Source organism: Botryllus schlosseri, chromosome 8 (assembly GCF_051294905.1).
Source record: "Botryllus schlosseri isolate E-star chromosome 8, Bs_hap1, whole genome shotgun sequence".
NCBI lineage: Eukaryota > Metazoa > Chordata > Ascidiacea > Stolidobranchia > Styelidae > Botryllus > Botryllus schlosseri.
Genome location: NC_137243.1, coordinates 1,852,659 through 1,869,625, shown reverse-complemented (window position 1 = coordinate 1,869,625; position 16,967 = coordinate 1,852,659). Strand labels below are relative to the sequence as shown.

The 16,967-nt window shown below is 39.9% G+C and overlaps 1 protein-coding gene across 1 annotated transcript; it reads left to right on the top strand.

Moving 5' to 3' along the window:
- Positions 1-6,054: 6,054 nt before the first annotated feature.
- LOC145444403 (6-hydroxyhexanoate dehydrogenase-like) lies at positions 6,055-13,884 on the top strand. Its single transcript, XM_080322390.1, has 8 exons — positions 6,055-6,531; positions 7,238-7,403; positions 9,438-9,573; positions 9,643-9,803; positions 11,018-11,127; positions 11,190-11,375; positions 12,820-12,969; positions 13,674-13,884. Exons 1-8 carry the CDS (start codon positions 6,436-6,438, stop codon positions 13,776-13,778), a joined length of 1,110 nt encoding a protein of 369 aa, XP_080178516.1. The 5' UTR covers positions 6,055-6,435; the 3' UTR covers positions 13,779-13,884.
- The last annotated feature ends 3,083 nt before the right edge of the window (positions 13,885-16,967 follow it).

Here is a 16,967-nt window from a genome sequence, read left to right as displayed (position 1 = left end):
GGTTCCACCTTGCCAAATTGCTCCAGGGCTGGGACGATTTATTAGAGCGGATAAGGATTCTTTGTGGGCCGACATTTAGCCCCGGATCCACTTTAAATTTGACCAAAAAGATATTAAAAACGAAAAAAGAAATTTTTTATACAGTCACATCGTCCTGTGTGACATCTTTCTAATGACACCAGCAATCCAGCATTACTCTGATTTATTGACTCCAGCACATCTTATATACATAGACATACTTGAAGGGAAAAAGTGATATGTGTTGGAATTACCATTATGAGGTAAGGTGTCCTTGTTCACGTTCGTGTATAAACGAACCAGAGCTTTGTAGGGTATAAAATCTACTCTGGCGAAAAAATGACACGTACTTCCAAGCACAGATATAACCAACTACAGAATGAACAGAAGCGATAAAACGAAGTCATCCTATAATACCAAAAATTTACTCAACACTTTATGACACCACAAAGTGTCTATAAATCACATCACTCACCCCCATCACGAAAATAGGGTTCGCTTTTGAAACTTTCGGGAGAGCGTGGATGTACGACTACTTAGAGGACACTCCTCGACGCTGATACTGGGATGGTGACTTTGGAATGAAGCGGAAAATATGATATGCGCGAAGGAATTCACATGATCATCACATATCTGATCCAATGTATCTCTGGTTGGGAATTCGCGTTCCTATAGTTCCTTCACGCGCGTCGGGTAGTAGCCTTTCAGAATCAAGGTATAGGGTATAAGGTATAGGGTATAGGTGTTTTAAACAGTGTGTTAAACAAAGGCCTTTATAAAAAAAAATTGTGTTTTTCAAGTTGTAAAATTGTGCCATCTGTCAGTAATACTTTCCAAAAACATGTTGTATGAGCCTACGGACAATTACCACCCGATATAGCCGACGTATATCGATAGCGGATGGTTGGAAACCTCAAAATAGTCGGTTCAACGGCAATAGTGCAGATATTTCGTCCAATGAGCTATATTCATCCTGTATTTTCAATTGTCAATGCCAATCCACTATAAAGTCACAATTGAATACTCGTGACGTCGTGGCTTAACACTAGAACGATCAAGTGGCTTTTTTGACGTATTTTCATTTTTGAAGAGCTGGCATTCAGTCAAATCTTACGCTCTTCGGCTGAAACTTCTCTACTTTTATTTATTTTATGAGGCCACCTTACCTATGATTTTCATTACTCATCTAGTACGAATAAAAAAGTTATACACAGAATTACCTAGAACTACGGAGTGACTTTTTTGACGCATGACAGTCTTTCTACCTTCAGGCATCGCAGTTTCATATTCTTGAAAGTGGTTATGTATCTGATAAACGCAGAAAAGCCGTTTGTAACAACAGAACTTTGTAATATCGACTTGGTCTAACTGTGTTAGCAACAACATCCCTTGTAATAGAAGGCCCTGGATCTTCCTCGTTCCGAGTCACCAAAGCTTTGTAATATTATATTTCTGAAGCTAAGCGTGTTACAGGACATGACATTTGAAGTGTACCATTAGACCATGCCGACATCTGTATTGTCCATACTAATATACTAGGGTTGTACAAGGGCAAAGGGCCTTTTCTCCGGTCTACGAGATGGATCTTTGGAGGGAGAGGGAGCTGAATTTAGTAAATTGAATGCATATGAGGACTGAGGGCATGGATCCATTATGTTTAGTCAGGCCCTCTCGAGGAACAGGTTTATGGGAGTCATGAGCTTTCTATTGACATCAGGAGTAAAAAAAGGTGTGGACTCGACAAAAATAATATTGTTTTCGTTCATTACATGGTCGTGATGCCAGCAAATAATTGGGGTAAAATGTCAGATGGTGGACGCTGCTGCTAGCAAGTATCTGTACAAGGGCGTCTCATATTTAGGCAAGGATAGGACAGGACATCTTTTCCATAATCTATACATTTGTCAAGCATAGTAATGTGAAGAGTCTGATGTAATCCATCTTGAAACAATGTTACGTGAATGTGGCTGTATACGCTTGGAGAAGCAAACGAAGTCTCAGTTGACACTATTGTCAAAAGTCGCTTGAAGCTACCCAGGACAGGACCAGAAGGAACACAGGCAGCTTCATGTAGCCACACTTTTCAAAGCTATCATCTTGTTGTTAAGCGTAACGGCGAGATGCCAGTGTAGAGATCGAAGTTGTACACATATATATTGAGTTCACTCCAACCGGAGGTAACTATTTCCCTCGGAAACAACACAAACAAGAAACAAGTGTCGGTTAAATGTTATAACGAAACAAAATCAGGGGGATATTATTGGCCAGGTTGCAAGGCAGTATTCTATGAGGGTACCAACAAGTTGACGTTGGTCCGTGCATGTTTTCTTAGAATGTGAATGATCTTCTACTTGCCAAATTGCCGCTACTATAAAAATATGCAAATCGAGGATTAGTTGCGAGATTGCATTATGCAAATCTTATCTGAAAAGCTTTATGATATTTCAGCGATAACCAAGAATGATGATGTGGCTAGAACGGATCTGGAATTTACTCCAAATTTTTAAAGAGCCCGATCAAATACCAAATGCGCACCAGAAAACAACACTTATATGTTACGCTAAAAAACGGCGATTTGTTATATAAGTGTTGCACCGAGGTGTATGTAAAATATTGCAAGTGCTATAAACAATGGTTTCTGATGCCGTTTGTTGAGATTTGTGCTAATTTTTAGGTCCGGTGAATGCAGTTAATCGAAGAAAATTCATCATGCGTCAAATAAGCCACAAGGTAGTTCTAGGTAGTTCGAAGTTCCGGTAGTTCTAGTGTTAAAAATGTTTTAAGCAAGGGCCTTGTTTTAAACATGTTTGTTTAAAATTGATTTTTGTTTTAAATGTAACCCTATATAGGGTGCGAGATATATATGAAACGAAGGAACACATCATTTTGGCACAAGGTTTTCACATGCAGTGTCGGAGAAGGCGGTGATTCATTTCGTACAGTACGAAAACATGCCCAAACAGCTTTTCCGGCTGCATGCTAGAAACTGAAATCTGGCATCAAGCATGATGGCAGCCTTGAGATATGCCTTTGTGGTATTATGCATTGCATCTTATCCAACATGCAGATGGCGATCTCGAAATGAGATAACACCTTTTACCCATTCAGTGGTATCGCGGAATCAGGAACTGCTGCAGATCTCAGATCATCCTGATCAATTCGCGGTATCGACTCGCGACTCTTTATTGTGGACACTACAAAATGAGTCTTCCGGAAGTGAAAAAAGTGCGTATTTCCTGGTTGTTTGCATAGTGTTTATTGCAAGTATTGCGCAGTCCGAAACAGCGACTGCGTCAAATGCGGCCGACGGAGTCGGAATTTGAGAAGTTTGACTTTGGAATTTTTGTTGCAATGTATATTCGGGACTCCGCGAATACTACATAGTTTGCGAATATTGTAGTGACTGGTGACCGTTTGAGGAAAGCATATAGGTTTTTATTACAATTCGGCTACAATCAGCATCGATAAGATATCTCATATATTTCCAAGCACAGATGTGACCAATGGTTGGATTCAGTCGGTTATCACCGGTTCTGTCGAACCTTCTCGAACAATTAAGCCGGTTAGCTTACTGGTTTCGGTATGTCCCTTTTTGTCTCGGAGCCGGTTGGAAAATTGAAGTTTTGTGATAAAATCGGTTGACAATAAAGCTCGAATCTTACCACTGGATATACCCCACCAATACATTCACAGGTTAGACAGAAATACTTCACTCTCATTACATCAGTAATAAGCGCATAAGCACTGTGTGACACCACCAGGTGTTCATCACATCTTGTTTAATTGTATATTTATTTATTTTATATCTTAGTCTGGTGTTCATGTTCCTGTCTTTACAGCCATCGTCATGTAGATAGTTATGGGAAGTTCAATTCAGTGAATTTTGATCAAGGATGTTATAATAAGCTACTGTAAAATCATGCTTTGCACAAAAGTTTTCACAGCGTAGAACCGTCCAGAGTACCTTAGCAAATACGTATTACGGACCTTTGAAATGTCGAGGTTCGCCTACACAGCATGGGAACCAACAGAATGTTCGCATCTACCTTAATATAGCTAGATCTTCGTCTATACACGATATCTCAAGTAGACAAATGATTGCAGTACTTTTCATTCAATTATGATGAGTGAGTTGCGAAACCTTTTTGAATTTGTACAGTATACAGCAGGGGCGGGCAACTTCTCCAGTCGGCGGGACGGATATAGGAAAATTAGGTACTTGGCGGGCCGGAATGCTGAATCTATGCATTATTCGCCCATTTATCCACATATACAAGGAATAAATCGTATTTAGTGAAGGTATTTTAACGACAGCAATGTCATTTCAAAGCCATTTCTCGTCGATAATGACGAAAACAATGTGGATTTGAGAACAGCATTGTCATACAGCCGCCGCCGTGTCTGCTTCTCTCTGATCAATTAACACACGGTGCAATCCATAATGAAGATTTCCGGGCATTCGATAAGCCCGGTACCCCAAATGTACCAAGATATCACTTCATTAGGGTTGAGTACATCGTAAATGCCGATAATGCAAGTCTTCTCGCTACGACGAACTTACGCGTAAGCTCGACTCTCGCACGCTGCGCACACACGTATGTAATAACATACAGTCACTAAAATTTGACGTTTAAGAAGTAGCGGGGAATCTCGGTAGGCTGGAGCCGCGGACCGCGGGCCACATTATCATGTAAGACAGGAAACTGTCCGCGGGCCGGACAAAATCCCGTCGCGGGCCGAATCTGGCCCGCGGGCAGATGTTGCCTGCCCTTGGTGTACACTCTAAGTACGGTGAATTCGACTCGACTGTGCACGCCAGACCCCCACCGATTCAATATGATGTTTGCGGTTGTGTGCAGAAGCCATTAGCTATTCTCAAGGCGATGTCTTTCACTGATAAATTATTAAAACTGAGATTTTTATTGAAAATATGTTAGTTGCGTTGATTCCCATACTGAACGGGTTCGAGTTACCAACGCGTCATACAAAACACAGTGATTTTGTGATAAGTACACATGGATCCATCGCATTCTCTGTATTTTAACGTATGCATTGTCCGCTTTTGTGTGACTAGTAAATTCGCTTCATTCAATAAAGTTACTCAGTCTGGTTGATACCGCAATAGCGTTTAGAATTGAACTATATATGTCGTAAATCTGTAGTCAAGATTTCAACGCAAGGCTACAACCGCACGAAACGCGCCTCCGTTGGTTAAACGAAGATATGAAGCATAATACCAGCAGAAAAAGTATTCTTATACTTGGTCATAAAGTCTTAAGACTTCTACTATCCGACTTTGCGGAATAGTGGGAGAGATTGAGATAATAATATCGACACCATTTCGAATGCAAATGAGGAATTGGTCTGTCTGTAAATCTACGGACTTCCAACGAAGATATCGAGTGCCTAGACTGCAGCGGCCGTAACGAATAATCGTCCATCTTGATTATAAAATCACGTACCGACGTTCCCACCTATCGCGAAGTACATGTAATTATGCATTACAATCGGGTGCTCACTGGGGAAAGAGGGCTCATGCTTACATGAAATCTTCAAACTGCTTTTATTCTTCACTGGAATGTATGGTGTAAGGAAAAGAGAGATATGGAGAGAGGGAGAGAGAGAAAGAAAGAGAGAGAGAGATGGAGAGAGAGAGAGAGAGAGTTCACTTACTTCGTCGACCGTGAAATAAATGCATAATAACCACGCAAGTCATGAACGGAGACATTTTATATAATTGCCAAACTGACATTACATGATATTGACGGGGGAAACGTCTTTAAGGTTGGTATCGTACGTACATGTTTGGAGGTAATCAGATTCTTTCCACAGTTGATATGAAAGTGAAAAGAGCAAATAATTATGTTATAAAGTAGCCCTCTATGATTACCAACCGAAGTAAGATTGTAGACCGTACTCACAAATATTCGCCAATAAGATAATCAAATATTATACCTGCCGGTACTGCTACGAAAGGGCATCGGAAATTACGTATTTGGTCGCTTTTATTCCCTTTCATTGCTAGATCATTGAGCATATAATAAAATAACAATATAATTTAAATGAGGAGTTTGCATTAATATCGGCTGTTAAAAAAATGAATTGGATACGCGATACGCTCGTTATGTTATGCGTGCCATGTACTGTGTACAGTACGTACACTTTTAGGGAATAGGGTGTGTCTTCAGACCCAAAAGGATGCTACAATGATGTGAATACACACATTCGTCACTAAGAGTGTATATAGATATATACACGACCGGACATCTATATCACAATACAATCTTGCCCAAGTGGTGTGTAAGTGTATAGCAAGGTATTGCATTAGCATTGGGTATGCTTTTCCGGAGAAACTAACCTTGGAAGTGCTCAGATATTCGAGCAGATTGTTATTTAGTCTTGTTTAATACCACAAGAATGAAGCGAGCCGAGATACCCGCACCTAAAGAGAAGATGGTCATTAAATCGTACGACAAAGTGCCTGATCCCCCGGCTGGCGGCTTGGTTGTAAAGGTGAACTATGCTTAACCCGTTTAACAAGAGGTATTCAGAAACGAAGTACTTCTACTTTTTGGAGTACTCAAGTAGCTTTGCCTACTTGTAGTACTCCTTCGAGTTGGTATGTTTTTAGAGTACTGCCATTTCTATTTAACAGTATTTCACACAAAGCTACTTACAATCAAGTATTATATTCATTGCATAAATATATTCCCGTATTTCAATATATTTATGCAATGAATATACTACTTAAATGTATATTAAAGTTCTGTACGCGAAAATGTCTCTTTAAAACTACTTACTTTTTACACTTTGTATTTAGTAAAGTAAAAAGTAGTCTTGGGATACGCTCGCATCAGTTTAACAAGCGAAATTATCGCATAAACCGGCCGATAGGGACCCTGTATTATGGTAACTGGATATAGACATATTATCGACAATCGCATCTGGTTATAGATACATTGGTTACGTTCCAAAGGCACATCTACATTAAATTCTAAAAGCAAGTAACCCCTCCATCAAATCTACCTTTTGGAATACCTGAGTATATTTTACATCTTCTTTTGATACCACTTCTCGAAGTATAGTGTTGACATGTCTTTAAAATTGCTACTTGTACTTGTAATTGAGTCAATATTCATGGCATTTTTTCTACTTTTACTTGAGCATCAACGCTAGCTGCTTTGATCTCTTCTGCATTTAACGGGTTCGTTTTCCACAGACAACGTTTTGCGGGATATGTCATTCAGATGTACACATGGCGGACGACGAGCTTCTACTCGGAGGCGGTCAAGTCTTGCCAGTGTCGTCGCTACCCGGTTTCACGTTCCCGGCTGTTTTCGGACATGAGATTGCGGGCGTAGTGCACTCTATCGATTCGTCGGTCGGTAAGATACATCGGACATGTTGAAATATAGATTCCCGGCGTGCCTGCGACATTTATATGTTGGTACACTGTAAAAGTTTTTCTCGCTAGCGCAGTGGTACTCAAACTGTGGCGCGCGAACCACCGGTGGTATAATTCGGATACTTAATCGTACGATTGCCTAAGATTTATTGTCCTTTGCAGTAGCTTAAACCACTGCAAATTCACCATGTACTAGTCCAGTGGTTCTCAACCTTTTTGACCTCGCGGACCGGTAAAATTTCAAAAAATATATGGCGGACCGGCGGACCTTCTAAGATTGAAATAAACCCGAAATACAAGGTATGCAAACGTTTTTTGCAAGTATTGTACTGGAGCAGGGGCGGACAACCTTTTTGCTAATCGTGGCCGCATTTACATTACTTATGTAGCCTACGGCCTCATACCTGGACATATCCGTAGTGAGGTAACTGGACGCCAAATACTCATGTTAACTGCCCACCATGCAGTGTTCATGTCCATTTCCGTTGAACTCCGGATTAATTTAGTTTTTCATACCGGCTTACTATACGTGCTGAAATCGCGAGTGGTCAATCTGGTCATGTTATGAACAAATTAGTGGGCTCGACATTTTTTTTTTCAGATTCACCAATGCATTTCGTCCAATTTTAGCAGTTCTACATATTACCATCGAATATTTATCCGTTTTCAGCCCATGTAATCAGATTCAACAGTAGAGTTGATGGAGAGAGTGTTTTCAAAAATGTATGGCAAATTATAAATGATGATGCATCTTCTGGTAGGCCAATTGCTATTACAGTCACTTTTTTGCTGTTATTACTTGACCTCCCATCAGGATTGTCGGTCAAAGTGGACCTCCCATCAGGATTGTCGGTCAAAGTGAAAAGATATTAAAATCGCCCAAACGCGACAGAAACAAATTTCTTTCGTCAGGAGCACACGATTCTAAGTTGTTAGGGTGCACCATTTTCCTCTGATCGCACCCATTTTCCTCTGATGTTCACATCTGTACTGTGGGGTTCAGATTGCAAAGGGCGCTATGATATTGAAATCGAAAAATGAAATCGCATTGAATCGCGGGTTTAATCGGGAGTCAATTCGTAAATTCAATTTTCTTGTCGACGGCCGCCAACACGTTCTTATTGAAGTACGTATCGACGGCCTCACAAATTTTCTGCTACGGCCGCAGGTTGGCCACCCCTGTCCTAGAGAGTGACATTTCTAGTTTTTTTCGTAATTAAATATGTCCATGATGGTATTCATGTGATTTTACTGTAGTGTGTCTGCTGAGTCAGGTAAAATTGCTATGTCGAGAGTAAAACAGCAGGCAACATAGATACCTTGTCATCCACAAAATGTATGAGTCGAAAACGAATGATCGTGCAAAGTAAGCGGTTTAACGAGTCCGCTCGTATATGTTGTCACCAGCGATCTCGAACTTCAAGTCAAATCGAACATGTTTCTAGGCCTAATGTTACCTCAAGCGGTACTGAATCAGTTTACAATTTGATGAGTGGTAAAGCCATTAGCACGTTGCATCTTGAAATTTAGGTATAAAATCCTAATTTACCTCGCGGACCGGCAAAAATGTCGTCGCGGACCGGCACCGGTCCGCGGACCGGCGGTTGAGAACCACTGTACTAGTCACTTCACAGCAGCTTCAAAGCAAGAGCACCCACTGGTGAGATTGGCCAATTATAGGCTACTATCCGTGAGGCTATCATTCCGTATATTGAGTAACATACAGTATATGGATCAGGATTCCTTTTACCGTGGCTGAACGAAAGTTTAATCCACAATACAGAAGAATGGATTTATCGCAATTGAATAAGGAGCATAACACCACATTGTGAACATTATCTCCGATGTCCTGTCAGGAATATGATATATCCCGGTGGAAAATCTTCTCCAGAAAAAATAGTTAGATGCATTGCATTAAATGTGTTTCTTGTTGGTATGACATAGTAAGAACGCCAACATAGGAAGGTATGCACGTAGGATTTATAACCCCATATATTTATGTTTGTGTCTACAGACGACGATAGATTGAAGGTTGGAGATAAAGTTGCCATCTATCCTTGGACTGGCTGCGACAACTGCGAATACTGCAATAAAGGAGATGGTGCTATGTGCCCCATGTCTCAGCCAATGGGTTGCGGAAGAGATGGAGGGTATCTATCTATAGAGTGTTTAAGGATTGTATTTACAATACTGTATCAATTGGACAATTCCTTCTACAGATTCTCTGAGTACGTCCCGATTAAAAGGAGGGATATCGTCATCAAATTACCCGACTGTTTGCGAATGGACGTGGCCTGCATGCTTTGTTGTTCTGGAGTGACCGGGTACAACGCGGTTCAAAAAGTTAAACCGACAATAGAATATTTCCTAAACCTCAAAGGTACACAAACATAACGTTAACTTTACAGTAACGGACTCAGCGCAAAATACAATAGATGCAAATAATAGTAAACCAGCGATTATGTCGGTCCATATAAAATGTTCAATTCGGCTACTGTAAAATGGAGACAAACAGATTCCAATTGGTATTAAATATTTCTGAACACTTTTAGAGTGACCAGCAGTGACCATCGTAGAAGCCACTTTGATGTACGGTATATTTACAATTGCACAATGCGCTTTGCCATAGATATTAACCTTTAGTCGTGGCTCATTTGTAATTTTAAAAATCTTCCGTGGCACAACTACCATAGTTCAGTTTGTAGTATAGTTTGTGACGCAATAGTCGCAGTAATCAAAGTTGAACGATCCGTAAACTAGGACGGGAGAGTTTTATAGGCCTATATGTCAGCGCGACTTGACTTATAGGTTTCTATTATACTTTTATATACGAGACCATCCAGAATTGAAACTTGTGGCTCGAACAGTATTTATCGATATCAGCATGGTTGCTCGACATTTCAGCATGCGACATCGTAGTAGGCCTGTGTGACAATACAACCCAAAAACTAACTCTAATCGCAATCCTACCCACAAAATTTACCCTTGCCCAAAACAGGTGTTTAAAGAGCCAGTCTCAGGGATTCGATAGAGGTCAGATGTGTATTGCAGTTGATTATTGTTTTTATGGCTCAGCGAAAACTTAGGATCCCGCGAAAACTTGCAGACCACTGTTCCGCGGTTTAGTAAAGGCTATGAACCACTGCCCTAACCCTATCTACATCCTAACCCAACATAACCCTAAATATAGCCTTAACTTTAACCCAAATGATGTGGTGTCATCTGCTATTGTGGTGCACGCTTGCCTTTTATATTATCTGCTTTACTTTTCATTCAGCGTGCGATGTGCATGCCCCTTCTTTACTTCGGCTAGGCCAAGGTGGGTGTCCGATTCCCAAGACTACTCCAAGTCGTTTCGACACTTTCCTATCTTTTCATTGTATCGCAGTTTTGTGGTGTTTTGGAAATGATGAAAATATTAATAAAACTGATAGACTGCTCTTAGCCTCATGATAGCCACACCACAAGCCATTATCCTCTATTCAGTATTACAGAAGCAATCAGACTTTATTATCTAACGACACCTGGCGGTAGTTCGATATATGGGTCAAGATCTGTACTGTAACAAACTGTCTATAAAACACATATTTTCAGGAAGAGCTACGCTCTTGATCATCGGAGCAGGTGGTTTGGGGCTGTGGTGCTTACAAACTGCCAGAGCAACTTTGCCTGATGGAGTTAAAATCATTATTGCGGATATCAACGTATGCATCAGGCATCGATATTATTCTCAGTCAACAGCTTGAATACTTCAATTTTGACACAGGATGGAAAGCTAAGAATGGCTAGCGAGCATGGCGCTGATGATACTGTATTCTGGGACAGCAAACTTTCCGAACAGGAATTGATCGGATTGACGAAGTCAAAAGCAGTCGACGGAGAAATCAACGCTATCATTGATTTTGTAAACTCCACCGAGAGCACCGGTCGCAGTCTTCAATATTTGACAAAAGTAAATTTCTGGAGACGCATACAGACAGGATGGATTATATATACTATTAGCGAAAACAGAGTAGATTTCCACCCAAAAAGGTGTACAGGCAAACGGAAGCAGAACCTATCTAAGAATTATATCGCGGTTAGAAATCCTTACGTATACCTACGTGAATACATTACTACGTCCCTAAGTAGCAGAGATGAGCATGGATTAGGATTAGGATTTATAAAAAAACTATTTGTGAAAAATTTTCGGATTTGGATTGGATTTGGATAAGAGATTTTTTTGAACGGATTAGGATTTAGATTGGATTTACGGATTTTCTGGGAAATTGATTTGTCGTGTGGCGAGAGGCGACAAACTTTATTTAAATCAGCTATTAATTTACTCATGGTTACTAAGTTATCTTGAATCGAGGGGATCGTTGGTAGTGAAAGAAAAATTTCCAATCCCTCCCTTCCATAAATTAGCATTTTTTCTGAATTTCCAGTTGGAATCGGATTAGGATTGGACATGGACTTCAATATGAAAAAGTTATGGATTAGGATTTGGATTTGGATTTGAAGGTTCGGATTTGGATTGGATTAGGACATAGAAATTCCAAATCCGCTCATCTCTGCTAAGTAGGCCCACCCCTACAAGCATCATTTGGATTAAATGTTGTGTTTGATTTATACCGTGGTGTAAGTCTGAGGTGGGTTCTAGTTCCGTGTAACATGAGTGTATTCACACAGCTGCACCCGTATATCAAGCAGTGGCGTAGCAGCCACTTGGCGTTTATGGCTCTGCGCCATGGGCGACAAAATGTGAGGAGTGCTACGCTCAGAGTGTACTGGATATGTTACTTGGCAAGGTAACATATCCAGTACACTTACTTTCGAAAAGTGCAACATTTTCCATCCCCATACTTATAAGAATGAACGCGGATTTGCTATGGACTGAACTTGATTTTAGTTGTAATTCAGAATTCAAGTAAATTTCCTAGTATTTTTTTTCGAATTTAGTAATTCCAATTCTAGTTTTCCAACTCTGCTTTGTAGAATTCAATTCAATTCAATTTATTGCTAATAATTTCATCATTTCAATACACCATAAGATTGCGATTCAATGAAACATAAGAAGGTGTCGAGTGGAGTAGTCTTCGGAATCAGACACCCACCTGGGCCTAGGCTATGTAACAAAGGAGGCACGCACAATGACTGAAAAGTAAGAGAAGATAATATAAAAGGACGAGTGACAAAAGAAAAAGGTGTCATGTGTCTGAAGTCGAGATCGATATGTCAGGTCGTGGTCCGGTAAACCAGAGGGCTAACCTGAATCACGTCCCACTATACACCGCCACATGTCTTCTGGACTGGTTAAAACGTAATGCTTTCATATTCAGTGAGATAATTTAAATAGCAATCTACTCTTTAATCATACCGCGTCACCAGTACGCATCGCTGATGATTTCTTTCAGGGCGGCGCTATGGCTCTGGTCGGTTTATTTGGGGGAGCGATGTCGGTTCCCCTGCCGATATTTGCTCTTAGCTTGCAAAAGATTTTTGGTGTGTACGTCGGGTCTTTGGAGCAGCTCAAGGAGTTGATCGAGCTCGTTGCTACGAAAAAGGTGCGCAATTACTTTTATGAGATTTCGATTAGTATACTAATTCATTCGTGTATTACTCACTAGTTCAAGCGTCATTGCGACATACATACATTGTCCAATAATCTCAAAGTCCGGGTTGCAATGACTCGAGTCATGACACGACTCGATTTTTCTTTGACGCGGTGGTAATTGACTAGACCTGTACTCGAGTAATTGCGCATGACTGGACCTAGTCATAGACTCGACACATTCTATAAGGCTAGTCTCGTAAATCAGGACCGATATAATTGGAAAATATGCCCACAAACTGTATTTTATCTGTTTGAACAAACACGTTTAGAGTGAGAAAAAGGATTATATTATGAATGCGAGGCCTTCTATCACTCGGGAGTTTTACAGACGTGAGTTGAACCCACTTGAACTCGATAATGAACAGTAAACACCAAGACTCGGACTGGACCCGTTTCTTCTTGACTCGGACTCGGACTTGACTCGTAGGTGAATTGAAAATGACTCGAGTCAAAACTATAAAAGTCAAATTGACTTGTAACTCGGAAACTTGTGACTTGGTTACAACACTGCCCAATGAAGTCAAAGTTAGATATGAACATCATTACATCACACGGATTAACTCACTACAAATGATTAAATCACGGAAAGTAAGCGATGTCAGATTTAGCATACGTTTTATGTGTAAGAAATTAATCTCGTTAACTATGTTGCAGTTGACACCCCCTGACTTGAACTACGTGTCTCTCGAAGACGTCCCGGATGTGCTCGCGAAGCTGAAGAAGGGGCAAATAAAGGGTCGGTCGTTGGTCAAGTTTTGAATCTCAAGGCCCATTCGCTGCGCGTTGTCGTAATCAACTTAATTCACGTTGAAATCTTGGAAATATTACTGATTAAAAATCAATAAACTCTCTTCATTGCATCATATGTTGTCTGGTTCAATTCAGATATTGTATGCCATAGCAGAAGGTCGGTCATCTTTAAGATCAAAACATTGTCAACGATGTGGTGGTAACGATTTGAAAACAACGATTCCATTCGCATTTCCCAACCTAACGTAAACAGGGGTCACAAAATGAGCTAACATGAATATGTATGATAAACTGAAACCTACAAAACGATGATTTCAATATTGTTATTAAATCGGCTATATACTCCAACTCGGCGATATAATTTTATGCAGTCTTCATTACGTTCAGTTTTTAATTCATCCATGGCAATGTGATCATGACAGAAATTCCAATAGCGGTAATAAAACTGACTCCACGTGCATACAGATTACAGATTGACTTTTCATCGCCAGAAAATCCATAACGCATAATTGCCTTTTAACGGTCACTTGAAGATCATCGCCCACATAATTGCGGACTCTGTACGTCGTCTCTTTCATCTCCCTGTAATTGCAATACAGTACAGCACATCATTCGTTAAATTCCAGGTCCATAATTTGCTATCCAAGTGTTACCGACTTCATTTCGCGATACAATTGATCAGGTTCGGGAGAATATAATTGAACAGTATCAAGGGAATTTCGTAAATATGGACCTTATTCTTACGTACCGTATTCAGAAAAGAAACGTAGAAAAAAAACATTGCGTTTCTACCATAATTAATTTGGGTATTCTGGAAAATCACTCCAAATTGCTATTGTTAATGCGCGTAAACATATTTAAATAACGAAGAACAAACAAACTGCCCACGGGCATTATCAACCAGCTGAGAGAGAAGAGAATCAGGAATTGCGAGGAAATATATATCAGACTTGGAATTCACAGCGGTAAAATCAGTAGGACAGCAAATCTACAAATTAATTGCTTTACCACATAGTTCAGGCTAGGAAGATCATAAATATACGCGTATGATTTAGCAATTGAACTGGTGGAATCATAGTGGTTACGAGCTCTGCTAGATTTTTGATGTTTGGAGATATTCTTGGAGGTATTTAACTGCGATATACAAGTGAATAATATATTCACAATAAAATGAATCCCCATCAGTATGGTGTTCGGATGTGTTGATGTACAATGCTCCTTAAGTAGTTGCTGACGATTACCCGAGACGAGATTCTGACGAAATATTGGGCAATAATTTCACTATGAATATGTTATTCAATTGCATACATTGAAGATGTTGATATCTAGAATTTTCTACTAATTACTTGATAATATCAGTCTACTTCTACGTACAATATCTAGGACTTGGAGGATGAATTAATCGTAAATTCATCAGCGATTGAAGATGGGTTTCTCGTCTTCCTTGTAAATTGTAACAAGATCTCATCTTGAGCTAGAGAAGATATCAATTTCTTCCGATGCACTTATAGCGGGAATATTACCGACGGAAGGTTTTACTTGTCTTTAATTACATTTAAATGGGAGACCAGACCATTCTGTGATCCTTGAAATTCGATATCATGCGAAATGGGCCTATCGGTATAATGCGCTAAGGAATATATACGCTGATATCATTTACTTCACTCGATACTATATCACTGCCCTCCCACATTATTGAATTAGCATTCCGTAAACTATATGAGATTCTCGTGATAAAAGTTGTAACGGCACCTTCAACAGTCAAATCGGTGACGAAATAAGATGGTATTACCACAATTTTCAAATTTGCAGCCAGATCACTGTATAATGTAGATGCCGTGTACTGTGCAGTTGGTGATTCAGAATCGATTTGTTCAATTATAAGTGTCGCATAGGCGATGGCATTTATGCAGAATTATACTGATAGTGTCACGGTTATTCACAGAAGATCTGACAAAATAATCGACAGGCCATCCCTCGTTCGACTGTATTGATGGATAAATGGACAGGACAGACGTCACGTTAACACATAAATCTACGCGACAGACATATTTTGCCATGAATCTCTCCATATATACGTGAATATTTCTTATAAATGGGACGCTCATGTAGACTACATGTGATTCCCTTATTGATAGTTGTTGAATATAAACCTGATGTATGATCCTTTAATATACATATACAGTATCTTGTTTTTGGATAGAGCTGTATGTTCGACTCAACTTCTAAAGATGTGCGTACACTATCAATCTCATGAGAGGGGGTCATAGAAGTGAAGGATAGAAGTATTGATTTTAGTACTCAAGTAGAAGTAGGCGTAACTCAAGATAAGAAGGATAGCGATAGTATGAGTAGTAATAATATACAACCTGCACGCCATCGGCGTCTCAATGTGTGAGAAATATGGATGGTGTTAAAAGTTTCCAGTTCGTGTGAACACTAACTTTTGTAGAAGGTCTATTGTGAACGCGTTCGTGAGAGCGAACATTTGACCTTATGTCTATTCGCAATGGTAATTGCTTTACGAATCACTTTTTACCTTACTGCACGCGCCCATGTATGTATAGGATATTGCATGAAGGTAGTCATTAGGGATGGACACAATGATTTCAACACTCGAATCTGAATCGAGTTCGAGATGTGAGAGATGAGCTTTCGAGTATTGAGATCAGAGTTGGATCAATTGTAATTTGTAATTGTAATTGAATGTAATTAATTACATTTTTCAATGTAATTGTAATGTAATTGTAATTGAAGCATTTTTATTTTGTGTAATTGTAATTGTAATTGTAATTTGACAAAAATTCTGCTCAATTACAATTTCAATTACATTAAATTGCTATTGAGACCTGACAAGCACAACATAAAATAATTGACTTATAATGCATTCTCTTTAAATGTCGACAAGGAATTTGATGGATCCATTCGCGGAAGCCCTTGACTGCGCCCTTGCAGGCGAAGTTTTTTATATTTACCGCTATGCTGGCCTCGGCTGCCATTGTATACAATTATTAGATTGCTAACCAACGGATGGATTCGCAACACGTGACTCACGATTGAATACGCCGAGAAGCGAACTGCTGGGCGAGATAGTGTAATGGTTATACGTCCGGCTTCTCGAGCGGTAGGTCGTGGGTTCGATCCCCGGCCGGGTCATACCAAAGACTCGAAAATTGGTATCCGCAGCTATCCTGCTAG

Bases quoted from the DNA above. Each gene is read 5' to 3' on its own strand.
- LOC145444403 (XM_080322390.1), top strand. From the start codon at position 6,436: ATGAAGCGAGCCGAGATACCCGCACCTAAAGAGAAGATGGTCATTAAA. The intron at 6,532-7,237 runs GTGAACTATGCT...CGTTTTCCACAG, and splicing joins CTGGCGGCTTGGTTGTAAAG to ACAACGTTTTGCGGGATATG. The intron at 9,804-11,017 runs GTACACAAACAT...ACATATTTTCAG, and splicing joins ATATTTCCTAAACCTCAAAG to GAAGAGCTACGCTCTTGATC.